The sequence below is a fragment of the Ursus americanus genome, chromosome 5 (genome assembly GCF_024610735.1).
Source record: "Ursus americanus isolate L20-20 chromosome 5, mUrsAme1.1.p, whole genome shotgun sequence".
Taxonomy (NCBI): Eukaryota; Metazoa; Chordata; class Mammalia; order Carnivora; family Ursidae; genus Ursus; species Ursus americanus.
The window spans coordinates 51001184-51017976 of record NC_142131.1 but is presented as its reverse complement, the minus strand read 5'-3'; the positions used below and the strand labels follow the sequence as shown (position 1 = coordinate 51017976).

The window sequence follows — 16793 nt, the reverse complement described above, 5'->3', positions numbered from 1 at the left end:
ATGAAGCACTATGAATCTACTGGGCTTCCCTTCTTAAAAGCTGTCACCTGATTTTGCTTTCAAACGAAACCTGAAGTCCTAGTGCAAGCTTCCCACAATAAAGAAAGAGGGCTTTGCCTGTGACCAGCACCAACATGATGTGCCACAACCCCTGTCAACTCTGCCGTCGTCCCACTGTACGTACTGTGCATTTGCACAGTGTATGAGCTTTTCTTGGTAGTGGTTGGCTGGTTGTTGAATTAGGTATGTTCTATATACCTCTGTTCAACTCTAAATTTGTGTGTCGGGTAATTTGCTTCCAGAGACATGATAACATCATTTTCTACAGTTTTTAATATAGTACTGTGTGCATGTGGTTGTTTATTTTGTTTCTTATGGAAGTGCAATATTTGAGTTAATTTTGTTCTTTGGGACTTCGGTTAACTATTTTGTAAGATAATGTAAGCGCTTAATCATGTTAGTTGCTATTTAAGTACTCACATAATCTGCATTCCAGTATAGGTAGGGTGAAAAAAATTCTAGGCAAATGAATGGTTGGTTAAAGTAAAAATAGTGGAGGCTTGGAAGATTTACGGAAGATCTGAGAAAATCTACCCAAAACCGTCCAATCAGCTACCATCCTTATTTCAAGGCTCTTTTTATGGCAGGCTGCACAATGCAGTTAAAAGATGCAAACAGCCTTGAATTTCAATTTGGTAACTGCCCCTTACTTGTGTGACTCTGGGCAAGGGCTAATTTATACCCCTCTTGCAGGATTGTTTTGAAGATGGAATATGATAATACTCCTTCCTGATGCAGTCCTGTGTTGGAGAAAGTTGTGCTTTTGAATTTCTTTCTCTACCCCAGTACCTGGGAATTCATTGTTCGTATGTTGAACCTTTGCTTTGGTGGATGTTTCTTTGAGCCTGTTTTTTCCATTTTGATGTTGTTCCTTTGCCTATAGTATAATGATTTTTCAAGTCCTCTGTAAACTAAGAGTGAATGCAGGTGCGTTAAATGTATATGTGCAAAGGGGCTGCTGGGGGAAGATTCCGTTTTCAAATTATATATGTGGTAACCCATTATTTGTATGTATTTCCTATACAAGATAAAAAGTTTTATGCCTTTCTTTATGATTGCCTCAAAAGGGAACTGTACTAGGTTAAAATAATACTGTTGCTTCTAATTTGGTATGCGTCGTGTGTGTATGCGCTTGTTTGTATGTCTTGGTGAGGTTGTGTGAGTGTAGAATGGTATGTGTTTTCCAAAAAGGAGCACATTATGTAACAGACTTGCTGCAGTGCTCAACCTCTAGATGGCAGTTTTGTATATTTATTAGTAGTTATTAAGAAGGTCTAGTTGAAAATCAGCTGTCCTTTATATATCAACAATTAGGAGTCGGCGGGGGAGGTGGGGGGTGTTTGTGCGCTAGAGAAGAAATGAGACAAATTACTCCTCAAAGAAAAGGTATTCTAAATGATTCATTCTTTGTCTAGAAATTCCTTCCTCTCACCCTTTTGTGATGGATCATTTCATACCCACTTCCCTGCAAAAGCAAGCATGCTCCGTTAATCAAGCCTCTGTTTAAACATTAAATTTTACCTTGCTTTCTAAATGAAAAGTGTCAGGCTCTTTGCTTCAGGGATGGCTTATTTCAGGATGGTGAAGAAAACAGATGTGTGATTTTGGCTGTCCGATGTGTGCTGAGCACCAGGCAGACCTGCCTTTCCCTCTCCGTGCAGGGCGCCTTTATCTTTCGCAACAGATGAATCTATTTTTCCTGGTTTCAGACTTCCGCTCCCCGCCCCTCCCCTTCTCACCCCTGGTTTGAAATAATATTTGATTTTGCCTTCCTGGTGGTTGGATTAGAGTGCTGGTCTCAATACCACTGACATTTTAGACAGGAAATGGCTTTTCCTTCCTCAGAGGGTGTTCTGCTCTGACTTCCATACTTGGGTGGGGGTAAACTGGGAGGAAGTATTGTGCTTTCTGGATTGCTTCTTGGCTGTTCTGTAAAATAAGCGAGTTGAGAAGTTCTTGGAATCTTAAATATTCATGCAGTTTGAACTTGTCATCTAGTGGTCTTCGTCCTCTTCTTTTTTGTAAATTAACGGAGAGAGTGTTTACTCTTTGACTCTGGTTTAACTAAGGATGGGACGTGGTGGTTCATGGATTTTACGAAGGGAGACTGGATTTGTACTCTTCAGTCTGTGTACTGAAATTTGTTTTGCTGATGGTGAATGCCAGTTAATTTGCCAACTTCTAAGTATAAAATAAGTTTGGTGGTTTTTTTTTTAATATAAAACAAAATGTTGCTTTTAAATAAATCTGAAAAGAGGAAACAAATCAATCACTAAATTCCACTTACTTACATTTCTATTCACTATGAGCTAGAATACTAAAAATGAAAAATTAATAAATGAACTAACAAATTTCTTGAATTAGACAATTTTTTCAATTTGTTATCAGTGGTAGTAACAAGTATTTTTGTTCTCCCGGAGTTTTACTCATTATGGCAATTAATAATGCTGTCTCCTGCTGCTGCTGCTTCTGTGTTAAACTGTGCTTTCTCCTATATTCCCGGTACCTAGCATCATGGCTGGCCCGTAATAGGTAATCAGTATATGTTTCTTTTAGGATAATGCTGTTTCATGTGCCAAAGATTTATTTGGTCTTCCTAATGTTTTATGACTGCACTTTCCTTAAAAATAAAAATGTAGGAAATTATTTTATATGATTGGCAATATTTACTCTTGAGAGTATCCTTACTGGTATGGTGCTCATTATTTTAGGACATTTCCTCTCAAGAGGTTAATGCTGTATGCTAGAATATGTTATAATTTATTCATTGTTAGGATCAGATCCTTTCTAAATTGATGAGAAGCCTGCTTCTGAAAACTTCTTAAGGTGTGTATGTTTGTGTGTGTGTGATAGAGAGAGAGAGTGCGTGCACGCACGCACAAGCTATGCTTCCCCTTTTTCCTTCTCTCCCCTTAAGGCTTATGGAGCTGGTCACCATGGATCCCAGGGCACATACACTGCATGCACATGGGGGCAGTACAGTATTGTGCTTTTGTGTGGGCTTTGCTTCAGAGTCAGCAGACTGGGTTCAAGTTGAGGCTTTGCCACTTACTAGTGGTATGACTTTTGTAAGTGTTTTAAAGAGGTATAATGATAATACCTACTTCGTATAGTTATTTTGAAGAATAAACGATACTGCAGGTAAAGGCCTTAGCACAGTACTTGGCACATAGTAAATATTAGTCCCAGGTAATGGGCCACTAGTTTGCAACTTCCGGTTTCTCTCTCAGTTTCTCTGTCTGTTACCTATAGCCTACTCATATCCTTTTTATGCAGAAGGATCTCTAATGCACAAGACCTTCAGTGAGTCATTATCTCAGTGCATGTATAGTTGTGCATATTCATAACTTTTTATCTCCACATAGATTAATGTTGCCCTCCAGTGATGACACTGGGTCCTGAGTATTGGGAAAAAAGGGGAAGTAGTCCACGGTTCTGAAGAGCTGGAGATGCTCTGCTGAATTTGACTGTGAGGTGAATCAGAAATACAAACACACATCGTTGTTGGTTCTAGTGCATCAGATGACTTTATAATATGCCCTGATAACTTGGGGTGGAGCTCAGAGGAAGACAGACACAGACACTAGAAGTTGCAAACTGGTGGTCCACAGGCATATTTTGTTTGGCTTGAGTAGTGTTTGAGCCAACATGTTGAAGTTGGAAAAATCTGTAAATTTTGGTCCCCCTCCCCATTTGCCAGCTGTTTTTAGAGCTGAGTGGTGGATGCCTCCTTTAGGGGAGGCATATATGCTCCACTTTGCTGCAGTCCCCAACATGCCCTTTTGTTTCACTGTGTTGACAGGTGACAGCTGCTTGTGCCGTTATTTTTCCCATAGAAGGGAAATACTTTTTTGTTCCTATGACTATCAAAAAGTAAATGTGCAAAAGAACAAAATAATGGGCTGCATGTTATAAGGAAAATGAGACTGAGCCTGTTTTCCTTGGGGCAATAAATAATCTTTTTATTCATTCTCATTTTGCTTACTTGCTGTTCTCGGTAGATGTTTGAGTCTGTAATCTCATAGACAAGAAAGCAATGTCATTCTCTAAGATTATTTGGCATGACTTTGGCCATATCTCTGTGTAAATGAAGATGTCCTGAACCTTGAACCTTAGTAATGGTTGGGAACCTGTTTTCCCAGTAGCATTTTAGAAGCAGAGGACCACTTCTTGTCCCTGGCACTTGTGCGGCTCTTTTCCGCTGTGGATGGCAGCCCATTCTCCAAGCCTTCACCATTCCCTGTCTTCTTATATAAGCATAACTTGACTTTTACATGTGCTGTAGTGTGGTTGAAAGCTGGGGGATGAACTCTTGCCAACAGAAGACTTAAAGTCTTATGAATGAGTAACTCCTAGATCTTTGGATCTTTGCAGGTTGATTTAGAAAGAATAGTACTGTTAGATTCTGAGTGTTTGTTTCAGTGAGGTGGAGTCACTAACAGCATTTCCTTGTCCAGTAGGAAGTGGTGGAGTTGCCAAGCCACTGAGATCACTATTGTTGACTCAGATTCAGGAATAAGATTAGAGCAGGAAAGCTGTGAGTGGCCCTGAAGTCAGGGCTGGTTGTGATTCTGCTTGCTCTCTGCTGCTGAGGAGGCTGTGAGCTGACATCAGTGGTCCCCAGCTCCTGGATGTGGCAGTAAAGGGTGCACTGTTTTCCACGGGCTCTTTTTTCTTTTTTTTTTTTTTTAAGATTTTTATTTATTTATTTGACAGAGACAGCCAGCGAGAGAGGGAACACAAGCAGGGGGAGTGGGAGAGGAAGAAGCAGGCTCCCAGTGGAGGAGCCTGATGTGGGGCTCGATCCCAGAACGCCGGGATCACGCCCTGAGCTGAAGGCAGACGCTTAACGACTGAGCCACCCAGGCGCCCCTCCACGGGCTCTTTTGGATGCCAGAGTTGAAGGGGATATGGTGCTGGGGCACGGTTTGCCCTGTGACAGATGAGTGATTTTCTGCATCTCCTCCTCTGTCACGAGAGAGGTGGAGTGCTAGCTTAGAGAAAATTGCAGATACTTGTTCACAGTTCTGAAGCGATAAAGATACAGCATTAACCAAGGATTTATTCAGAGTCAAAATGAGGTGCCATATCTTACATTGTATCTTAGGGTTTAGCTCTAGAAAGGATTGCAAATCCTTTGTTACTTCTCCCAACTTCTCCCAACTAATCTGTTCCTTGGCAGATTTTCTAAAATGTGCTAAAGGCCCCTCTTTGCCCTTATCAATTATCCGACATTAATTCCAGAAGGGGGAAGTAGGCCACATCGATGCTTTACTCAGGAGGAAAAAGGAAATGGCCATGATACCAGAACCTGTGTGTCAGTGCGGCCCCTGGCCTGGCTCCCTTTGTGGTAGAGGTGTGATTTTCAGTGCTGTGTGTGAGTATGTTGGGGGTGGGGTCATATGTATCAGAAGCACCTGTGGCTGGTTTCTTTTCCTTTTTAAACTGTATACACCTGCCTTCTTCCTCCATCACTTTGACCCTACTGCACATTTGCCATCTTTTTCTCTCCACCCACCACCGCCATTTGCCCCAGTGATAACAACTAACTTTTGGAGCATTTACAGTGTCTAACACTTTGAAACACTTTATGAATATCTCGTTTAACTTTCACAATGACTCCTTGAAGTAGGTACTGCTTAAATATGCAGTGTAAAGAAGAGTATAGAGTAGTTTAGTTACTTGTCCCCTAGGCACTTACACAGCTATGAAACACCAGAGTCAGGATAGCTAGTGAGCCTAAGTTATTGATGACAAGGCCTATCTCTTTGGTATTTAAAAGATTTTTTTTTTAATTGAGGTGTGTAATCACAGTAAGATGCACGAATCCTAAGTCTATATCTTTATGACTACCCCCACAACCCCTGTACCTGTGTAACCACCAGATCAGGTTATAGAACATTGCTGTTACCCGAGGAGAAGGTTTCCTTTCAGTCATCATCATACCTCTTCCCCAAGATGAAATCACTGTTCTGAATTCTGTCACCATAGATGACTTTGACTAGTGTTTGAACATCATATCAATGGAATCATAGTGTTAGTAGTTTGCGTCTGGATTCTTTCTTTCATTATTATAAGATTGATTCATTTTGTTGATTGTACCTAGTAACTGGTTCTTTCTTATTTTTGTGTGGTGTTCCCTTGTTTAAATATAAACAATTTATTCTCGTAGATGGATATTTGAATTTTTTTTGTTGCAAAGCTTGGCCCTTAAGAATAAAACAGCATTCTTGAATGTGTCCTTTGATGGACATAACCATTCATTTCTCTTGGATGTATGCATGGACGTAGAATTGCTAGTTCATACAGCAGGTGAGGTGTATGTTTAGTTTTAGTTGATAATGCCAAAATGGTTTTATCAATTCTCTTTCTAGCAATGTATGAGAGTTCCAGTGGCTCTGCATTCTTGCCAGTACTTGGTATTGGTGGTCTTCTGAATGCTCTCCATTCAGGAGGGTGTTTGTTATATTTCTTTGTGGTTTCATTTGCATTTCCTCGAAGAGACATCATGTTGGGCCCTTTTTCTTACGTTGTTGGCCATTTGTGTGTCCTTCATGAAGCGCCTATTCATGTCTTTTATCCATTTTATTAATTGGATTTTTTCTCTTATTTGTTGGCATTCTTTTTTTTTTTTTTAAGATTTTATTTATTTATTTGACAGAGAGACAGCCAGCAAGAGAGGGAGTACAAGCAGGGGGAGTGGGAGAGGAAGAAGCAGGCCCCCAACGGAGGAGCCTGATGAGGGGCTCCATCCCAGAACACCGGGATCACGCCCTGAGCCGAAGGCAGATGCTTAATGACTGCGCTACCCAGGCGCCCCTAGCATTCTTTACATATTCTGGTTAAGAGTCTTGAGATATAAACTACAACATCTTCTCTTTCTCTGTAGTTTGTCTTTTTACCCTTTTAATGGTACCTTTTTATGGATGAAAATTATTCATTTCGGTGAAGTCTTATTTCCTCACATTTTTTCATTATGATTAATGCTTTCTTTTAAATTGTATTTTTTTAAAGATTTTGTTTATTTGTCTGAGAGAGAGCATGGGGGGGGGGCAGAAGGAGGAAGGGAAGCAGAGTCCTCACTGAGCAGGGAGCCTGACATGGGGCTAGATTCCAGGACCCTGAGATCATGATCTGAGCTGAAGACAGACACTTAAACCAACTGAGCCACACAGGTGCCCCCATAATTAGTGCTTTTTGTATTCTTAAAAAAAAACTCATCATCCACTGGGTGTTATACGCAACTAATGAATCATTGAACGCTACATCAGAAACTAATGATGTACTGTATAATGCCTAACTTAACATAATAAAATAATAAAAAACGCATCACCTTTCCATCTCTTGAGTATCTTGAGGCAGAAAAAATGTGGAGAACCACTGCTGTAGAGTCAGCCATAGTCACACTGGACATCGTCATATTCTTGGTTTGGATTGGCTGTTTGAATGGTGTTCTGGTGGTGATCATATTTATGAAACACTTTAGGCTTTACAGAGCCCTTTATTGTTTGATCTTATTTGATACTATGCGGGAACTCCCTGTGGTGCTTAGAGGAGAGCTTGGTCCTTTCTGATGGCGGAGGACTTGGGTGTTCAGTATCTGCTCTCTGTGGGCCAGGGCACCTTCGCATTTGCTGTAGTCTTGTGCGCAAAGGTGAAGCAATAGACTAGCTGGGTTGAGATCCTGACTCTGACTGTGGACTAGGTACTTAACCTATTTGAGCTTTGGTTTTTTCCATCTGCCCAATGGGATAATGAGAGTATACCTACCTCATGATGTCATTGTCAAGATTAAATGAGTTAATTTACATATAGTGCTTAGCATAGCATCTGACATACTCTCCTAGGTTATTATTATTGTAGCTTTTATTCCATTATGGTGTTTGATAGTAACACGATTCTTTGTAGAACTAGAAAGAGCTCGTTTACTTCCAGTTCTCTTTCATTGTTTTATATTTTCCCTTGCTCGTTGCACACCCTCTTTTGGAGTTCTCTTTCTCTTTCACCATCTCCATTTTTGTTATGAAAAGCCAGATGCATTTAAAACATGAACTAAGCTGATGCCGCTAGAAAAGTATGGGACTGACATGGGAAGTACAGGGTCATAGAGAGTTTTGCTCATTTTATTTTGTTTTGAGGAATGGTGGCTAGCTAATAGGGACATAGGGACGGGGAATATGGAAAGAAACTTACTGCTTGATTCCAAAATAAAGTTGACCCTTTCACCTTGGTTCTTGGAAATTCACACACAAGAGATTTATATAATTATGGTTTAAATTGTAATGAAGGAAAAGAAACCTGGAGCCAAAGGAGTGTTTTCTAGATGCCTAGAAAGGATAGTACTGTGATCCAGATATATGCACATGAGACTGAGAGAAAATTACTTGAACCTCGGGGTGGGTGATGGGATTAGAAATAATTGTATTAAATCCAATTTATTCAGTTCCATACTACCCCCTCCCACAAAAAAGGGGAACAAAACCACATGTGGAAAAGAACTTAAATTTTGATATTTCTTCTTGAAATGAAAACAAATCCTGTTGACTTTCCTGGTTACTAGGGCCAAGTGGCCTCTAAGTTTGTCTGAACTTCCTCCTTGTGGTTCTGGGTAGAAATCTCACACTGTGTGCCATGAAATTGATGTGACATCTGCAGGGTCACTGAAATCTTGATATGCTAGGCAAGTATTGTGGTCTCACTGTTTGCTGGTGAGCACCTAGCAGAAAATGGACTGGAGACTTGTTGGCTGTTTGACCCTAGTATATACCAGAGGATGTCTTTGCTCTTCAGTGTGGGGGGATAGGAAGGAAAGGATGGGGGCCTGTGGGCAGCCCAGGGCAGTGAGTCTCAGACCTAACTGTGCATTGGGATCACCTGGGGAGTTGGTTAAGCCCAACCCAGAAATTCAGATTCAGTAAGGTGGTTTCAGGCTAAGCATCTCCATTTTAAGGGAATGCCTGATTCTGAAGCTGGTGGTCTGGGCACAACACTTGAGCAACACTCAAAGGTTCGGGTCCAGGGACCTGAGAGTTCTAAAGTGGACTGCAGCGTTGTAGACTTTTTTTCTCTAAGCCATTAAGGTGCTGTGCTTGAGGTAGAAGAGTAGAATCACTTCGCCATGCCTGCAAGCCAAGGATCAGCTCTGTGGAGCCATGACTGCCAGTAGTCTGCAGACAGTGGGTCTGGTGCACTGAATGGGCTCACGGCGGGAAATGGGCATTTGAGTCTGAGAATGAGAATTTCTGGGAAGAGGGTGGAGGGCCCTGGCAGGGGCTGTGGAGAAAAGGCTTACTGTATTCTCTGAGCCCTCTTTGTGTTTGGGTGCCACTGCTCAGGATGGCCTTCACAGGAAGGACTGCCTCTTGAGGAATTAATGTTCTCATGTTCAACACCTTCACTCATCCACCCACATACCCAGCTACCATCACTATTGTCCACCTCCACCTGCACACACGCAACATATGCACATGTACTCACACCACACCCTAGTGCCCCTCGAGTCCCCAACCCTCTGGTACTTAGATGCTTACATCTTTGAAAGTGTTTTTCCTTAGGGGATGTTGAGGAATAATCAATGAAAAGAAGCAGATGTAATATTTAAAATATGTTCATCATAATTAGATCTGGCATATTCAATGGAAATGTGGAAATAAGTCAGGACCAGTGATTATATAGGTCAGAATGAATAGACTTGTGCTGATCAGGATATGGCCTGGCCCATATGTGTTTCATTACCATACTGTTCTGGGATCATTACAGTACCGCAGACTCAGATGGTAATAGGACTTAATTCTTGCTCAGTGGACCTCTTACGTCCTTTTAGGCTTTCTCAAACTTTAAAGATGAGGATTTAAATCAGTAGTTCTTAACTTTTTGAGGGTTGCAGTCTTTTTTGACAATGGGTAAGATTGAGCTGTTAATACAGAAAAATATATGTACATTTGAAGATGGAAGGGTGGTTTATAGACTCTCTTGGACCCATCTGTGGACCCTAAGAACTCCTGATTTAATAAGCACAGAGGGCTTTTAGCCCCTCTCCCAAGGACATTTTCATGGCTCAAGTCTCTACTTGTGAAGTGCCATCTGTATGGGGAACTCAACCAACACCATTTGATATTGTGTGCAAGCTTTCTGGAGGGTTTGTGTTCAGTTTGAAAGGGCAAGGAGATTTCAGTGAGAGGGTGCAAAGAGTTGTAATGCACGTAAAGAACTTAATACCTGACTTGGCAAGTATTCCCTTAAAAAATGATACACATTTAATATAATTATAAAGCCAATTACTGTCATAAAACATCTCCATGTCAAAAGGAGTTTAGAAGCCTTGGATTAGAGGTTAGAAGAACAGGGTCCCCCCAGCTTGGTTATTTCCCCTCTCTTTAATCTCAAATCCAGTAATTCTGTTCACTTACATACATAATGAACTGCAAGCCTACTGTGAGTAAAGCTCTCTGTTAGGCGTTTTGAAAATAGGAGTGAGTAAGACCACAAGGAACAAACAGGGTCTAAGGGAATTACTTTAATCATTTGTGTCCCTTAACTGTAAGTAGGGTCCTGTCTGCTTTGTTTTTTCCTAGCTATCTGAGGGAGATGGGTTTATTGAGGGGCATTCATGAGATGACTTTGCTTTCTGAGACTGGAAGGCAGCTCTGAAAAGCTGTGTGTGTGCCTGTCTTCATGTTGTTAATCCCAGCAACCCCTCACTCTGTTGTTTGGGTGTTTCTTGAAGTTTCACCTTCGTCAAGATCTCTCTACCTGTGGCACTGGGTTCATGTCTGTGTCCTCCTTTCTCCACAGGCCAGGGGTTATCACCATGCAGGCGTTGTCGGAAGAGGACCGGAGGCTCTGGATGGAAGCCATGGATGGCCGGGAACCTGTAAGTAACAATTCAGGGAAGTAGAACAGAAATAAAGACCCAGAGTTGTTTGTTGCTTCCCAAGTGCAGTGATTTTTTGCTCTTGATCTAAAGCCTTGGTTTCTCAAGACCAGCGTACCAGAGGGCATCTTTTATTCTTGAACTAACTTTTGTCGATGGTGATACTGCTTCTGCGTAGTTGCAGTCCCTGAGCTTTGGCTTCTTCGTCCTTCCGGTCAGGCTATGTGATACTGCCCTTGGCCAAGGCAGTTGTAGTGTCCTTAGGTCTTTATAGGAGGCAGAGTCTGGCTTACTGAATACTGATGTCTCCATGGAGTAGGATGCAAAGCATTATCTCAAACCTATTTGAGTGGGATAAATGATTATAAAAGTGTATACAGATTATGTAGTATCCTTGTTCATCACCTTCTGGTTCAGCATCCCCTTGCTATGGTAGCCCACATCCCATTATTCACAGTGGTATTATCAGTGTAGATGGAAGGATTTAAGCCTTGGTAGTGTGATCTGTGGTCCCATTTTTGAGATGCTGGCCTTTCCTGGTTGATGTAGTCTGGTGGTTTTCCTGCATCTTGTGACATGTAAAATTCACATTAGGGCCCAGGGGGAGTCCCTAAAGTCAAAAATAGTGGCCTTATCTTGGTGCCAAAGATCTCAACTGCAGTGTTCAGCAGATATCAGGGTTATAGAAATCCTAAGAGTACATCTGAAGAGTACAAAAGATAAAAAAGAATCCACAGTGTCAGAGGGCCAGTAGTTATCACTTGCAAAGGCAGTATCCGGAGGGGGGATGTGTGCAAGGCCATCAGGCCATAGCCTTCATTGAGTATAGAATTCTTCGCATCAAGATGGATATCCAGTATAGATGATTCCAGTTCATTTGTATGTTTCTTTCTCAGCCTAGCCAGGTTAGGTGATCTCTATTGATGAATGTGTCTTCCTACTTAGCTATTTTGTCTATAAATGTGAAACTGAGCAGAACAGCTGAGCAGAAACAAATAACTAGTGTTTGGATAGCATTTAATAACATAGAGCAAGATTTAAAGAACGATTTAAAGAGTTTGGAACAGCTAAATTTGAATTGAACATTATTTTATCTTAATTCTTCTGCACTACATATAAGATACCCCTTGTTTTCTCTATACGTCATTACTGATAAAAACTCAAAGCAGGTAGACTTTTTTCTTTTCTTTTCTTTTCTTTGCTTTGCTTTGCTTTGCTTTGCTTTGCTTTTCTTTCTTTTTTCTTTTCTTTTCTTTTTTTTTAAACCAGGATGTTTATTTGTGATTGATTATTGAAATCCTTAAGATGAACTAGATGCTGTCACAGCTCCCCTGTTGGGTTGAGGTGTTGTTCCTTCTCAGATTTCAGGCCTGAATTTGTGGTAGATAACTTTTAGGTGTCTATTTGACCAGTTCCAGTGGTATTTTATCTTTGAGCCTTGGTACTCCAGTTATGCTTTCTCTTCTGCTTGGCAGGATAGCCCCATTTGCCACAAGTCAACTTCTGAAGGTGGTAGGCCTTAGAGCCACAGCGGGGACATAATCTGTGCATCTTAACGTGACACTTTTCAAATAATGACGTCCCCTTCATCATCTGGTTTCTGCAGCCGAAACCAAAGAGGCTGGAAGAGTAGGTACTTCTGCTATGTGTATATATAGCAGATAGACATTTCTACCATTAGGGTTTTGTGGGCACAATAGCTGCTTGTTGTCAGAGGCCTTCGAAAGCCACTTCCTAGTTGTCCTTTATCTTTGCTACCATCACCTACCCTTAACTGAGCACTTTTGTGTGTATAAGTCACGGATTTGGCATAGTACATGTCTTAACCCATTTATTCTTCTTAGTACCTATTAAACAAGTATAATCTTAGGACATCACAAAATACTACCATTTTACAATTGAGGAAAGTGAGACTCAGGTTCAGCAACTTGGCTCAGTAGCACGACAGTAAGTGGCTATAGTGGTAGGGTACTGGTTAGGTTGCCATAACAAAGAGACTCCAAAGTGTAGTAGCTTAAATAACATAGAAGTTGATTTCTCTCTCCAAGCCTGGAAGTGAGCAGTCCATGCTTTGCAGGGTCATTCTGCCATACTCAACCCATCGCTTTCCAGGTTGCTTTACTAGTCATTGCTGTTTTTCAGCCAGATAATGGACATGAAACTATCCAGGAGCCAGAGGATGCACACATCACTTCCAATGGCCCTAACATACTTATATTGGCCACATCTAGCTACAGAGGAGGATGGGAAATCTGGGTTGAACATAGGCAGCCATGGGCTCAGCCGGTCCCCTGGGTATTTTATTACTTCCAGAAAGAAGATAAAGAAGACTGTAGGGTGGTTGACAGTTTCTATCACAGTGGCAGAGGTAGAATTTGAACCCATGCGTAGCCCTAGATGTGTTTGGTTTTTATGATTAATAGAGATGAAGAGTGACATTGCCTTCAAGAATTCTCACTCATTTCACTTTTTATACTTTATCTGAGTTTCTTGAACGATTCTTCAATTCTAGGGGAGGAAGTACCCAGGAAGAAAAAAATATTGTCAGGGCATACTATTCTTCGTATGGATAAAAACTCCACTGTTTTGAGGTCTCCACCCCCCCCCCCCCAAGCTGCAGTTCTACAACTGCTTCACCAACTCCATTTTAAACCTTCTCTTCCTCCCTCTCCCTACCATTTGATATTTGTTCTCTGTATGTAATTGGTCTTACTAACCACTTGAGTTTTCCCGTAGATTAACATCTGGCTTCTGCAGATGGAAAGCATGCTGTTGAAAGAAACATCTCCTTGCTCCAGAATGTACACATTAAAACAAGTTTAAACACAAAATAATTCTGTTTCTAAACATAATATAAAATTATTTCTTCACAGGAACATATAGCTTGCATCGAGAACCGCATCTCTGTGTACTTTTCAGTTTCCTGGAGAGAAACAGACAAATGATAACTGCGTAAGTGGCAGGAATACTAGGCTTAATTTTGTCTCCTACTGCTGAGAGCCTCTAGGGAACATTCTTGGAGATACATACCCAGTAGACAATTAGCAGCTCCAGTTTTAATCACAGTTTCCCTAATTAGTTAAATCCATCCCCTTAGAAGTTTTGACTTTCGTAAGGGAAGCAGAAACCTGTTTCCCTAGCTGGTCTTGGAGTGTTAGCCTTATACCAGGGAGAATATAATGGCAGCACCTCACTTTTGTTTTTGTACTTAGAGCTCAGTGGTTCTATGAATGATTATTCGGTATTGGATCTTTCTTTCTTTCTTTCTTTCTTTCTTTCTTTGGAGGGGGTGACTTTAGTTTACATCCCCTTTGTGCTTTTATCGTTTAATAACACTTTAGGATGGTTGGAAAAACAGTCTAAATGAGCCCTGAATTGGTTGATTTTATACTGTTTTAGCTAATTGTTATATAAATTACAGTTTTTAGTGCTCACTGACTTTCTAGTTGAAAAATTTTGAATGTCTATATGGTATTCATGGATATATAATGGAAGAAGAAATTAGAGTTGTGGTTCTGCAATGAACATTATAGTTTTTATCTATGTTGCAAATTTGAATTCAAATGAAGGATGCTTTATTTACACTCGGCCTGAGAAAAAGCTGGATTTATTGGCTTATGGAATTAAAAAAAGTTGGGGTATAATAGTTCCAGTCCATCTGAATCCAGAAACTTCCATAATATTTGGAGTTGGTTTCTTCTTTTGTGTTGATGTCATTTCTATTAGGTTCTTTCCAGATAGTGGTGATGGGCTTCCAGACTGCTCCAGGCTTACATTATATTATCAAGAACAGGAGTCAGGAAACTTATTCTGTTAACGGGCCAGATAGTAATTATTTTAGGCTTTGGGAGCCCTGTGGTCACTATTATAGCTACTTGGCTTTGCTGTTGTAGCTCAAAAGCAGCCATAGACAATGTGTAAATGAATGGGTATGGCTACATTTCACTAAAACTATTTAAAAACAGGTAGAAGCCAGATCTCAATCATGGGTCTTACTTTGTTGATCCCTAATCTATAAGTCTAGTGGAAAGAGAGCATTATGTAATAATTCTAAACAAGCCCCATATTTGAATTTTCTTGGACTAAATACTTGGACCTGAGTGTGGGGTAGGTGAATTGACCAGATGTGACTCATCTGCCCACTGTGCTAGAACTGTGGTGGTGGGGAAACGTTGGCTTCCCCTAATGGAAAAATCAAAGCATTGCTATATGAGGATGGGGGGAGACATGAGGTAGGCAAAAGTGACACAGCTTCTCCCCACTCTGATATCTATATTCCATGAAAATTTCTATTCGAAGAGCTTATTCTTTGATATTGGCCAAGAGTGAAAAGCACAAGTTTACCACTAACATCATACTTAATTGTGAAAGACTAAATGCTTTCTCCCTAAGAATGGGAACAAGACAAAGATGTTCACTTCTAACGGTTTTATTCAACATAGTACTGGGAGTTGTAGACAGAGCAACAGGGCAAGAAAATAAAATAAAAGGCATACAGACGTGATTTTATAACTATTTTTTAAAAACTCAACAAGCTAGTTAGTAAGATAAAGTTTTGAAATGATTCTGCTGGATTTTCCTGACTTTCTGTTAAATCTGGGTTGACAAGCTATAGACTCATCATTGTAGCCACATAAGCTTTTATTTTAATCTTCTGTTACCTGGTCCTTACTTGCCTCTCACCTGGACTGTGGGCAACCTGGGCCAAATGCCCACAGCTGGAGCATCATCATTGCTTGTCCATTACCATCACAGCATCTGCCACAGACACACACACAGCCTGAAGTATTTATTATTCTCTCTACACTATGGAAAGTTGACCCAGAGACTCAGTGGGACAAATAGGATAACCTGGAGCCTCAGAGCCTGGATCAGCCTCTTTAAACTGTGTGCCAATATATTTCCCTTAGCTGTGATTAGTGGTGCCTGTCTGGAACTGCTTCTGTTACCTCCTTATTTTAGAAGTATTAGTGCTCCTTCACATTCCAAGGATTCTTTAGTGAAATTAGATATTTCTCTAATGAACCACTCCTTGAATCTCTTTTGACAGCCAGGGGGTTAGAAGGTTGGCAGATGCCAGAATTATGTAGAATTAGATTAGGAATATAAGAAACAGGTGGTATAGCATGAAAGGTTATGTGTAAACCCATGTATTAGTTGAAACTGTGAAATCAACATCTTTGTAGGTCAGAAATGGCCAGATCCTGGCTTTTTCATAAAGCTGAACCTCCTAGTTGTGGAGCAGTGTCATACCCTTATTTATATAAGAGGGAGCAGTGCCTGAAAAGGTCAGCCAGTGGTTGATCTTGGGTAGATAATCCAGGTCTCCTAGCTTCCAGCTCTGTGCTATTTTTACTACAACACACATAATGCTGAATTATTAGGAAGTTGTAGTTGAATTGTATCTACCCTTTTAGGTGGAGCTACTTTGTTGTGGCTCCTGCAGTGGTTGAAGGAAAAAGAGGAAGACACTAAAGAGAATCCTCTAGTGAGAGGAGAAGACAGTGTGGCTTCCTTCTGCTCACCTCCATTTTAAGGAAATCTTCCATTTTAGTCCTGTGGACTTGGAGACTGAACAAAGTGTGCTCCTCTCTCACCTTTTTCTGCTGTGTCTAAACTCTAACCCCCAAGTGTTTCAAGAGCTCATAGAATAAATGAGTAGTTGCATTGCATTTTACGCTCTGCACCTGATACCCGAAAGAGCTGTTTAGAGTATTTAAAGGAAAAAGTAAGATTGATTACTGTTAAGATTAGTCAGAGGCAAAATGTTATGGTGATTAAGAATGTAGTGTAGGAGGGCACCTGGGTAGCTCAGTTGGTTAAGCATCTGCCTTCGGCTCGGGTCATGATCCCAGGGTCC

The 16793-nt window shown here is 40.8% G+C and overlaps 1 protein-coding gene and 1 pseudogene across 6 annotated transcripts in view; one reads left to right on the top strand and one right to left on the bottom strand.

Moving 5' to 3' along the window:
* ARHGAP26 (Rho GTPase activating protein 26) overlaps positions 1–16793 on the top strand; it is a 414027-nt gene that overhangs the window by 147743 nt on the left and 249491 nt on the right. For all 6 annotated transcript variants that reach the window (XM_045794390.2, XM_087862168.1, XM_045794392.2 and 3 more), the window contains one exon: positions 10855–10933. In XM_045794390.2, coding sequence (XP_045650346.1) covers positions 10855–10933 — 79 coding nt within the window. The remainder of the gene's footprint in view (positions 1–10854; positions 10934–16793) is intronic.
* Positions 12234–12526, bottom strand: LOC123790203 (large ribosomal subunit protein eL37-like; annotated as a pseudogene).